At 40.2% G+C, this 12,893-nt stretch overlaps 1 protein-coding gene across 1 annotated transcript in view; it reads left to right on the forward strand.

Moving 5' to 3' along the window:
- The window catches only part of LOC143114904 (cation channel sperm-associated protein 3-like), a 28,542-nt gene extending 16,062 nt beyond the window's left edge, over window positions 1–12,480 (forward strand). Inside the window, exons 6-8 of the mRNA XM_076276742.1 lie at window positions 4,983–5,102; window positions 10,957–11,102; window positions 12,354–12,480. Coding sequence (XP_076132857.1) covers window positions 4,983–5,102; window positions 10,957–11,102; window positions 12,354–12,480 — 393 coding nt within the window. The remainder of the gene's footprint in view (window positions 1–4,982; window positions 5,103–10,956; window positions 11,103–12,353) is intronic.
- The last annotated feature ends 413 nt before the right edge of the window (window positions 12,481–12,893 follow it).

Genomic DNA, 12,893 nt, shown 5'->3' on the forward strand with positions numbered 1-12,893 from the left:
GTCACAATGCAAAAACGCCTGATGCTGCACATACTGCGTGCTCATCTTCAGGTCATATTGTGGAAGGCTGCAGGTCAGAGAGAGCCTCCTGCAGATGCCAGAGACATCACAAAGTTTGGGTGAGAGGTTGCTAATGAAGGGGATGTCATGCCCGCTCTTGCCATCCAGGCAGTGGCTCCAGTAAATCTACTTGATGTCACCAGCTGTAGCTGCAGCACATTGAAAGCCTGTAGCAAAGGAAACTGCAGCTGCCATGCTGCAAGTCTCAGTTGCACTGACTCCTGCACGTGTGAAGGGGGTGAGGTCCGCTGCTGCAACCCATTCACATTACATACAAATAAAGACCAAGAAGATGATGAGACTGAAGGGAATGAGGAAAGAAATGATGAAGATGGTGAAGGCTATTGAGTGGGATTGTGTGGTTGTTGTTAAATATGTGTGTGCGTGTGCAAACTATATATAGTTATTTTACAGCGTGTGTGTGCGCATGCTGTTTGCCATTCTTGAATAAAGTTCTTGTGTGTGTCTGTGTGCATGCTGTATAAAGTTCTGTCTTTTGCTGTATATAGTTCTTGTGGGTTTGTGTGTATGTGCATGCTGTACTGTATATAGTTATTTTGCATGTTGTATATAGATCTTGTATATAGTTATTGTGCATTTCTGTGTACATGCTGGATATAGTTATTTTGCATATTGTATATAGTTCTTGTATATAGTTCTTGTGGGATTGTGTGTGTGTGTGCATGTTATAGCCTATAGTTATTTTGCATGGAGCACTTAATTTCTTAATCCGTCCATAGGTCAACACTGCCTCCTGACCAGTGGGGTATACTACGAAGCAAGTTGAACATAGCCAGGCTATCTAGACATATCGAGGATTCACAAAGCCTTAACTGGGGCTATAAGTTAGGTCAGTGGTTCTCAAACTGGGGGTCGGGACCCCCAGGTGGGTCGCCAAAAATATTGGAGGGGTCACAAAATGATTTGCATTTTGATTAAAGACATTTTTGTAAAAGTTTTTAGTCAAAGGCTGCCATTGACATAATGCCTTTGATGTTGACATAGCCTATACCTATGAGAGAAGACATTTTTCTGCCTCTGCTTCCAATGCCCATCTCACAACATTTCGAAACCAAATTCAGCCGGTTAGAGAGAAGGGGTCGCGAGACTTGGCCCATGATTTTTGGGGGGTCGCCAGACAAATAGTTTAAGAACCACTGAGTTAGGTGATACTACGAACGCAGTTATGTGTATATTTGTCAAACTAGGCTTTCAGCTCAGATTTTGTGCGCGTTCTCGGTGTTCTGATGATGTTGGCCAATCGTGAAACGTGGACACGCACAAGACCGCCTATAATAAAAACGATTACTTCCGCATTTAGGGACGACAGCGTAATCTAGGGTGTTCATTTTTAGTGACTAGCTTTCAACACCAAATAAATCGGTGGTAATGACATGTTTTATGGCATGAACGTTCATATTAATGGAATAGTGTGTTAAATGCACCTGCGAGATCAAAAAAGTTGGGATAGGCGGAGCGTCCCCTGTAACATACATGACAGAATCTTACACGTGATATAACTTTGTTTTTCCAAGATAATTGATTGGTCAGTAGCACGATTTGAGTTTTAACTTAGCGCAAAACCTCCTCCTGACCAGGTTTCATTGCCAGCATAAGATACCTTGGTGATATAGCGAAGCTAAAAGAGAGCGACTTTCGTGTGACAGCTAACCCAGGCTTTGAGCGCAACATACCTTGCTAACCCACTAATCAAGGTTCGTAGTACACCCCACAGGTTCCTTAAAGGTTTTTACCAACTCAGACCCCAAGTATACCCCTTGGAAAAAATATTTTGAGCCTGGCTTTATCACACAATCTGATTTTTTGTGTATGCAAATTTGAGCATTTTTAATGAGATAGGGCCTCATTTGCATATGTAAACATTAAAATATAAAAAAACATGCAATACATTTTTTCCTCATCTTAACATAAGTAACCAACTGAGAAAGTTTCATGGTGATATCTATTTATTTATATTTTTACCCTATTCACCTGTACTGTCTCGCATTAATTGCTAAATGCTAATTTTGCAAATTGCTCAAAGTGCAACTTTAGGCAACCAAGTTAAATTCCATCCATTAGGCTATAGATTTCTGCAATAAAACTTTAGGGTACTCAACATTTCTGGGTTCAAGAAATTACGACTAGACTAATAGCCTGGGACCTAGGTAAAATAATGTTACCATTAGCATTGGTTGAGTGATGGAGGCCAATTTGGTTATTGGAATATTTGTAGAAAACCATAAATGCGGTTACCAAGCAAATTGATAACAGCGCTGTAATTGTATCTTTCGACTGTCATCTCATTCTTTTCTGACCATAGTAACAGGAGCTAAGTGAGTTAGCCACAACGCGTTTGCTAAGGCGATGATTTTCTAATGGAAAATAGCCTTTACCTGAAAGGTAACCTGTCTATGAAGCATCCTAAACAGGCTGGGACATTTCTGCTTGCTAAATAGGTTTTTCTGCTGTTGATTCGCTCACAGTCCTTGGTGGCCCTGTCAGGGCTTTGTAAAATGTTGCATTAAGACCACAAGTCTCAAAAAGCATCTGCTAACGTTCATTTCCAAATACCCACTAGCTAAAGTACTTAAAACCTCTATTTTCCAAGGTGTTTCAAATAAGGAAGAGCATGGTTCAAAGTAACGTAGGCTAACCAGGACTGAGACGACGTAATTGACTGCATAAATTCCGCAAAGTGAATCATTTGTGTCAACTCGTCACAATGTAGATTTATTAACGCACCCTCATCCACATCTCCATTTAAACCAAATGTTGTAGAGCACACTTTGAGAGATGTATCTGTACCTGTTGCACATACTACAAAAATCATTCTGTGCGATGGATGATTTACCAACGTTACAGTATGTCTGATACAGTTTTGCCTATGGCTATACATGCATGAGACTGAGACGCTTGTTCGTTTGTTTAAAGTTCGTGTTTAGGGTGTGAGAGGGTAATCGATGTGCTTGATTCCAGCTTGGTAGTTGTAGTCAATGCTATTAAAAAGCATGTGCGTGTGAAGTATCCAAACAATGATAACAATTTCATTATGGCTGCTTTAGCCACAGACCTTCAGCTACTGTACAGTGGGTCCCATTTAGAAGTGGCCACTTCATATGCGCTTTCTGTGATTCACACAGCTGCGTGAAATGATATTGTACTGTAAGCCAGGGGTAGGGGCGGAGCTCAGGTATGTCTTGGCGCTCCTGCGAACTCTCGGTGTCCACGGAATGGGAGTCCTTGTCTCCCAAGAAAGAGAGTAGCATCAATCAGTCTGAGCACAATTTGACGATTCCTCTCCACCTGCTGCCTCTCAGCTTTCAAGAGTTCTGCAATGACTGAACAGTCTTGGCTGATGCGATATTTTGTCATAAGAAAGTCTTTCTCTGCCTCACGATGCATGCTGCTTTTTCATGCTTTTCAATGTTCACATTTTTCAACACCCTTCTTAAAAAAAGGCCTGAGCCTGGCAAACGTACCTTGTCAGTGGGGCACAGCTTGATGTGACAAACAGTCTCCTCTGCTGCACCTCCAATCTTTCCCTCCGCTTACAAGCACCGGATTTAAACTTCCTAATCATATTTGAACATTGCTTGCGGCTGAACCATAGCTTTGAACCAAAGACGGTCATGTAGGGTTACGTTCTGGAGGGAAATGACGCATTTTATAAACAAAATGTTAAACAGACAAAAACTATGCCTAACCCAGGCTACATATTACATATTTTTATTGAACAATTAAGTAGTAAACAATTCCGAATGGATATGTGGTCAATAAACTGTATTAAAAAATATATATATAAAAAAAAAAAAATCCGACCAGTGGGTGGCCCCCCCTAGCGGCGAGGCCCCGGGTTGTTCTTTTGTTTTTAGGCTTACAGCGAATTTTCAAACCTGTACCAAAACACATTTTTATTCAAACATCAAGTCTGCCTCAAAATACAACAGAGAAATCATGAACTCAAAATGTCATTGTGGGAAAAAAAAAAACAATGACTGCGTAACAGTGCAAATCAGACCTTTCAGAATAAGGATAATAGCCTAACGCTAATAACAAGCCTAGCAAAATTATGGGTCATTAAGTAAGAATACAAAATAATTGTTAGATTAAGTAGATTATGTTAAAACGACATGGACATTAGGCCGAACTTCCGACGTATTTTTTTGCACACACGCTGGCTCTGCCTGCTGCGCTGCCTGCACAATGTCCTCGGCTTCGCAAAATCAGTGCATATTCCCGCCTAATTATAGAACGTCAAAAAGAAACAAAGTAGCCGGGCTGCATCCAGACACTTAGCTGCCGTCGGGGGCTGCATGCAGTCGACTCAGACTCTACGGACAGTTTTTAATGTTTATCAGAATAACTACTCAGTATTCTGATCGAGTATAATTTTCGGGACAATTAGGGCAGGATTCGGGATTCGGGACAACTGCTTTGATATCGGGACTGTCCCGAATTTTTCGGGACGTCTGGTCACCCTAGGTGTGCTAGAGTGTCTAGTTTTTGGCACTCAACGCATGGGAAGGAAAAACGTAATATTACGTTTTTGGCACTCAATGAGTTAATGACAGAAGCGTTATGTCATAAACATTCACAACAGTGTCATGTCACTCTTATGTCAATACTGTCAAGTAAAGTGTAACCAACCCACCTAGTGTCACAGAGAGCAGAGAAAACTACTGGAAGTGATTCTAAGCAGTTTCTTAGACTATTTCTAACACATTTGTCACATATCTCCTCACAATCTGCTAGCTGTCCATTCTGTAAGTACACTGTAAAAAAAGGCGGCCTTTGTACACAGCCTTGGCATGTATTTGTATGTATGTGCATGTGTGTATGTACTGTATGTGCGCGCGTTTGTGCGTGTGTACATTTGTGTGTAAGACTTATGTGAGTGACTTCCTGTGCTCTCCTTGCAGCATGCAACTAAGCGCTTTGAAAATGAGATCCAGAGTGAGAGGGAGACGTCTCTGGCACAGAAGAAACAGGGAGTCATCCAGAGGCAGAAGGATGAGATCAGACAACTGCTGCGGGCCCAGGTGAACACTAAACACACACATGCGCACACTCACACACACACCAGGGTTTCCATTGTCCGGTAATTACCGGACATTGGCCTGAAAAAAAATGAAATGTCCGACAAAATTAAATCTCTCCGGTCAAATTGTCTGATAGAAATTGGCTAATACCGTCCCTGCAATCTGAATTTGAGAATAAGCCTTAAAATGTAAGCCTATATTAAAGCAATACGTCCTCTGGCTATGATTTTTAAATGTACCGTTTGAAAGCTATTAAACAACACGCATAGCCTATGCTGCATTTCAAATAGGAAGTGCACGCTTAAAACGTCCATGTTAAACAACGAACAAATGAGTGAGGTGGTTCAAACATGGCCAGGCCCAGGCAGACTAGCATAAGTTGGTCCGCGGATCATTTCCGGCACAATTAAACGGTATCATTGAACCGCGGACCGAAAGAAAAAGAAACTAAACATTTCCCAGAATAGGAAACATTTCTTAATTTATTGTTATCAAATAAAGAGGCATAGCCTTAGGGGGTAGTGGTGTGAGTGCTCATTCTTGTGTGTGCGCATCTGTGCAAGTTAAACAGTGGAACCACTGGAGATAACGTGGGTAGCAGCAACAAACACCGTAGCCTTTTTAAAACAATGAACGAAGCAGACTCTTGCTGTCCATGAAAACATACATACTGGCTAGATCTTGTTAGGCATGTTTACGTAAGTTAGGCTAATGAACATGTTGCATTCTATTCAGCCTGATTATGTCATTCTTTAAGCTACATAGCCTGTCTCCAGTTTTCCTCAACTTGACTAATTAAGAAGCGATAATAGGATATTTGACTGATCATCAAAATGTCCGGAAAACGAAACGGAAACTCACACACAAACACCCACACAAACACACACACTGTATTTTGCGGACTATAAATAAAATATATAAAAATGCCTCATGAAGTGGAAAAAAACATATAGACCCTTTCAAGAGAGTTCCATTATCAGCATCATAGTTGGCCCCACAAGGCTTCCGTTTTAACATTCCATATGTTATCTTTATAGAGTGTCCCAGTGACTTCCGTTTTACTTTTCCCGCTACAAGGGACCTGTCTTTCAAAAAAATATGAACGGGAGTTAATGGAGAGATAACAATTATTTTTTGGTCCCATTTGAATTGTGTCACGAATTTCACATATGATGTGTGTGAATTTAAAAGATAATTTTTCACGTCAAGAAAGTACTGTTGTTCGATAGACTTCAAAAGTTATGTTGGTTTTGTACGAATCCGCTCAGTGAACTACATCTCTCGTCTCGAACGATGTACGTCACCAACGTAATGAAACGATAAGATTAGAAGCTAGCTGATAGCTGTTATGCTAGTTAACGTTGCATCTTGCTGCCTGCTATGTCACTTAACAGTATCTAATGTACAGTATATGGACGAATACAACTTACCTGATGTGTTTAATCCTCTGACTCATGGTATTTTCATCGGCAAGGAAAGCCCAATTAAGACCTGTTGCTGGTATGCTTGTACAATCTAGTGTGGCTGTGAATGAGCTAACGTCACTAGCGCGACTGATGGGTTTGTAGTCGTTGGAATTACGATCTTTCACAATGTTGTAATTCAATAGTTACGAAACAAACTGCAAATGTCTTTACATGAAAAATTTTCTTTAAAATGGACAAACATCATATGGGTAATTCAAGGCACAAGTCAACCGGGACCAGAAAATAATTTCTTTTTCGCCATAGACTGGCGTTCAAAATTTTTTGAAAGATAGGTCCCATGGAGGCAAGTGGAAGTGGCGTCATTGGGACACTCTATGCAGAGGAAGTAGATTGGGAACCAAATAGAACGTTCAAGCATTGTTTTTGTTTTTATTGTTGAAAGGGTCTATATAAGTCGCACCAGACTATAAGTCGCACTTATTTAGTTTATTTCACAAAATCCAAGACCAAGAAAAGATAGAGTATGTAACTGGACACATAGAGGCCAAAAAGATTGAGAATTCTACCGGGAATCTTAATGAAGACGAAGGACTGAATGGCGGCAAGTCTATTCACTCCAATTGTAAAGCAATTTACAAAAGATTCACTGAACAGAAATGCTGATGTGGTACATGAAAGTTTAGCTAAAAATGTGGAGAATGCAATGCAATCAAGCATTTTGGGCGATATGGAGGGACAAACCGGCAGCAGAGCAAATGCTCGGCAGGCTACCTCCGAGAGAGCGTGAGAGAAAAAAAAGATGTATGTTTAAAATAACTTTTTGAGTTGTGTGTCCCGAGTCCCGACAAAAGCCTGTCGGAACGCTAAAATGTCCCGGTTTACACCAACCACTATTAAAGTGTGGTAATAAACCCATGTAAAAAGACTATAGCCTAAAGCGTCCAGCGTATGATTTCGATAATGTGTGTGTGTGTGCACGAATGTCAGTCAATTGCAACAGTCTGCATAATCTTTGCAGCCAACCTTACAGTGTATCTCTGTAAACATTGTTGCAATGCCTCGTCATATCTGCCTCATTTTAACAGTTAGGACAATGTTAAAGAGAAAGTCATCATTCTCAAAATAATCTATGGCTGAGTTTTGTTTTCAAATGTTTTCATGCATGTCTGGATAACGGGTGAGGAATGTTTAGGAGACAGACTTGTAAATCCTCAAATTATGGCCGGGGTCTTTTATTTACTTAGGCTGCGCAAAGCACAGGCCTTTATTTGGGGCAGGCTTGTATTCGACGCAGGCCTTTATTCTTACGTGTGTTTTATTGCCTTTATTGTGAGACATGCATTTCGATATTTGATGGTTCACTGTTAAGTTTCATGTAGTTGAAATAGTGTCGGGATTTCCACCCGCTGTTTATTGCGAGACAAGGCATCGGCTTTCATTCATTCATTTAGCGTGCGCTGTGCTGTAATGGAAACCTCATTGCGTAGGCTTACGGTAGCCTAAATTGAGAATTTTTTTTTTAATTACCGGAAGGCATGATTTACTTTTTTATTAAATTCGAAGGCTGGAATGCCTTGCCGCAACAATTGTGTAAATGTAGGCTAGTACTGCTTCAGCCTCTGGCAAGCTCAGAAGAGGACAGCAAGCGAGTGGTAGCTTGACATGTTGGAAACCTAGTGTAGGACAATGACTTTTCATTGGCAACAGTATTAACCCTTAAAGGTGTAGGTTTTTGAACGTTCTAAGTTCCGCAACAATTGAAGGTTCTAAAATTCTATGTTGAATTCAATGAACCCAGATATTCTTTAGAACGTTCATTTCTCAACATTTCCGTCACACTGGCGTGACGGTACTCCTTTAAGGGTTAAACCAACCAACAATATAAAATATTAAGAAAAGCTCTTTTATTTCATTGAGACAATTGAAACAATGTAGGCAATTATTACCCCGGCTTATTTGGGGGTCGGCCTGTAAATTTGCGGATTTATGGTATGCACGTGTGTTTTAGGCAAAGACACACTGTAGCTCCCCAGTAACGCGCAGACACGATGTTCAGTAAAAAACAGGGTGATCTTTATTCCATCGTCAACCATCAATCCCGTGAAAATAGACAATATCTGGAAATGGACTTGTATCTTGAATCTTCAACACATCTCATCACAACATATTCTTCAACACATTTCTTACAAAACCAATGTAGTAACTAAACTTAAAAGATACTGTTATTACATTTCCTTGTGGAATGCGCTTATCACACTGCATCACAGATCTTTCTATCTCAGTGTGTCTCCCCAAAAAGGGTCCCACGGGTAGCGTATGCAAATAAGTTCCGCCCCAAGCTATTCAGAACATTATCATTAAGACATCACAATGCACATACATACAACTGTACAATAACTGTACTGAAATTACACACCACATAAATAAAACCTAATGTGTAGGCCACAAAACATGTTAATGAGGCCATCCTTAAAAATATTCTTGTTTGCAGTAAAAAAAAAAAAAAATGGGTCGGTAGGTAGGTCAATATTTTTTTTCAAGATTCAGTGTTTCCCACAGAATTGGATTCAATTTGTGGCGGTAGCTGACTTTGACAACGGGGGGGGTGCGTAAAAAGCACAGCTCAATGGCAATGCAAGGATTTGACCTTATATTTAATTTAAATTAAATTAAATTAAATTAAACATAGAATATTCATCTGTGGCGGCCGATTTTTATTTTGTGGCGCCCCGCCACAGATTAGTCAATGTATGGGAAACACTGAGATTCAAAGTTAAAAAAAGTACAATTTTGGTCATGGTGATTACGTAGGTATGAATTTAAACAATTGTGCATATTGTGACGTAACTGACTGGGTCCTCAGTGCCTTCAGGCGCATCACTGCAAACCTCAATCTGATGCAGGTTATGTAGACCAGCCTTTCTCAAACTTCTTTGACCTGAGGCCCAGTCATGGCAGACTTTGGGGTCATAGGGCTCATCTACACGTACCCAACCCCACTCCCTCCAAATCAAATTGTCATTATCATTATCACAATCATTATTATGCCTAGATTGTTATACATGCACTTTCACTTAAATATTTTGTGACATGCACATCAGAGGACTGCTTTAGTAATGTAAGATATAATTAGTTTCATTACTTTTGCATGGTTGCTGATGCTTGCATAAGAAAAGAAATACTTCTCAAAACAGCAACAATTATATGGGTGCTATTGTTTTGGGATGTTTCCCTCATGCAAGCATCATACATTGGTATGGAGAAAAAAATAAATAAAAATTTGAATGCCTGAATGTAAGGATTCAGGAAACACAATACCAGCTTTTTTGGCGAGCAGATAGGCGTAAATCACTGATCTGTTGATCTTTAACAGATAGAAAGAAGGCTACAATAGCTTTTGGTCACATTATATTCAAATTTGACTATACACGGGTTTCCCGTTTACCAACAAAACTAGATGCGCGCGCAGCCGTGGGGCAGAAGACGCTTGGTGGCTGTCCACAACGTTATAAACTTAACCTAAATAGTCGGCTGCTGTAAGCTACAATCAAATTTTATTGTATACCCCTGTTGTCTCAATGATAATAACATCTCATTTCAGACTATATTTCAAAGTTTGCTGTTCATTTGCAATATTAATATAACATCGTATTTTGTCATTTTTGGCGAAGACATGCATTCCGTTAGGGATATTGAACATATTTAACATTCTCTAACCATCGTGATTTCGAATTGGTGCAGTTTTCAGCACAAAAACTCATTTTATTCTTTTGCTCTTTTGCATTGCTCTATGCTGTTCTATGGTGCTTTCTGCCTCTTGGTTGCGCACGCATGTTTTCGTGACGTTTTATAGAAATCCATGTATACAATACTCAGTGCTATACAGTGTATTATACAGTATCTGCTCTGTTTCTATGGAAGTTCCAAAAATCAACGTCGTTCTATCAAGTGTCGTTAAACAATTAAATAGCATTCAACAGGTTGAAGCGAAGCTTTAATACCAACGTTATTAATTAGTTTCAGTTTCTCTCGCGCAGACGCCTGCATTGAATGAACGCTCATACCACCACTTTATTGTATGGCTCCATGTTTAATGACATCGATAGCAGAAACGTTTGTTTTCTTTTTTTTGTCGGCCCGCGGTATCTTGATCAACTTCGCAGCAAATTATCAGACGAAGCACCGGGCCTAATTTCACAACCACAACCAATTTCAATTCTTCAACACAAAACAAAACAAAGACACAAAACCCAATACACTACCCACATGTCAATCACATCCACCAGTGTTGAAATTAAATCAGCAACTTCTGTCCACATACCAAATGACTTGGGTGAATGACTGAAATTGTATTCTCCATGTTAACTGCTGGTATCTGTCCTCCCCCCACCACCCTCCCCCACCCCCAAATATACACACACACACAGAAAGGGATGGACAGTAACTATTTGGCGAAGTTCAAGAGGTCGCTGAGGCACACAGACATAACGCTGATGGACGACATGTGCACCTCGACCTCCTTCATAGACATTTACCTAACCTCGCTGGACTTACAGGACACCACCGTCGAGAGGTACACGCACATACACAAACACCCTGTGCACCTCCACAACCTCCTTGATAGATATTTACTTCACCTTGGGCCCACAGGATAACACCCTCAACAGGTCAAAATGAAGGACTGTGTGCAGGAAGGGTGTTCAGTCAGCATTTTTCTAGTCCATGCCTAAGCCTTATACACTTGGTAAATGTAGTTTGTATGTGCTAAATAGCGAAGATGTAAGGGATAATGGACTCCATGGCATTTGGTTCACAGATAGTAATGCACGTTCAAAATAGTGGCAGTGGAGGAGCATTTACACCTCGTAAGTACATTACTTTATTTGAACCGAACGCAGTGGAGTCCATTATCCCACCTGTACCACTGTTGCCAGGTAGGTAGGTACAAAGGAAAGGGAAAAGGGAAAAAAGGTAAAGGTACAACACTGTGTACATATTTTAATTTCCAAGTGAAGGAACTACTCATCCCATCAACCATTACGAATGATAGATTTTCCAGCATTTTCCAACCTAACGATAGTTTGACACACTTCCTTTTGAATGTATGAACAAGATGACTAACATCCTATGCAATGCAAATGCAACTTTCAAGGTGAAAGTTTTTATTGGACAGCCATGCATTGCTCCTCATTGCCTTAGTAGCCATCTTAATCGAACAAGCAAACCAATGTTGGTTAAGGCAGGAGTTAGTCATAAACATTTCCATGGCAACGGTGATCTCGACCAATGAAAGGCTTTGCTTTTAGACGTTAGGGTTTCGGTGCTTTTTTTTGGTGGAATCACAAAGAAAACACATTTTTCTCAAAACAAGGTAGATGCCACATGAACTTTTGGCATCTATATGACATCTATAAGCATATACAATCGCTTAATAATGCTCGTTGTAAGTCTACCTTGGACGGTTATGATTTTGTGACTTATAATCCAGTTTTCAACAGAACCTGAGCGGGCGGTGACTGTTGAACTCTATACTCTGACAGTTTCTGACCCTATCATTCTTAGGACATACTTATACTAGGAGAAATCAAGCCTTAGCGGTCATACGTAAGGTGTTTTGTGCAACTGGCCCCGCTTTTGCATTTTGGCTCATATCTCAAGAACCCCGATAGGCCTAGCCTCAAAATTCTTAAATTTTATCATCTCAATCTTTATTTTACTGGTGTTCTGCGATGAAAGTAATATAATAAAGTAAGAAAGTAATATTGTACCTACAACCATGCCGATAAAATGTATTGAATCGCTGTTTTCCTGTGCTGTTTGATAGACTGCAAAAGTTTTACGCTGAGGCACTGCTGGTCCTGTCTGATTTGTTGTCGGAAGACCTGATCGAGGAGGCAGAGAAGGAGCAGAGCAACAAAAAACTGGTGCTCACCAAATCCCGGAAAAGTTGAAAAATTACATTTTACTTTGTCTACAAAAATGGTTGCGGTTACATTAAAGCTGAACAAGCTGTTCTTCTCCTTGCACTTTTGTCATGTCAATTCACTCTATAAGTACAGATGAACTGTCAGCACTGTGCCTCACAAATGCCCACAGTCACAATTTCATGTGTGAATGAAGTTCCCTTTTTTTTTTTATGTAAGATTTAAAAAATAAAAAAAATCCATGGGTCATCAGGAAGTACATCAGCCACGCCCCCTAGTTATTGTTGCTACGCCCTCAAACTCAGAAAGGAGTTGTCTAGAAAAGATACAGTAGCCTAGCTGTTAAGACTCTGTAAAATTTACAGCACAAGAGGCTCTTTTAGAGAGCCACGGACCTAAATTCATTTACAATCCGTTGAAAGACTGCAGTATGACATGGA

This window comes from Alosa pseudoharengus, unplaced genomic scaffold (assembly GCF_046254945.1).
Source record: "Alosa pseudoharengus isolate Yale_2024_CS ecotype anadromous, Long Island Sound unplaced genomic scaffold, YU_APseudo_1.1 YU_APseudo_1.1_scf_9, whole genome shotgun sequence".
Lineage (NCBI taxonomy): Eukaryota > Metazoa > Chordata > Actinopteri > Clupeiformes > Clupeidae > Alosa > Alosa pseudoharengus.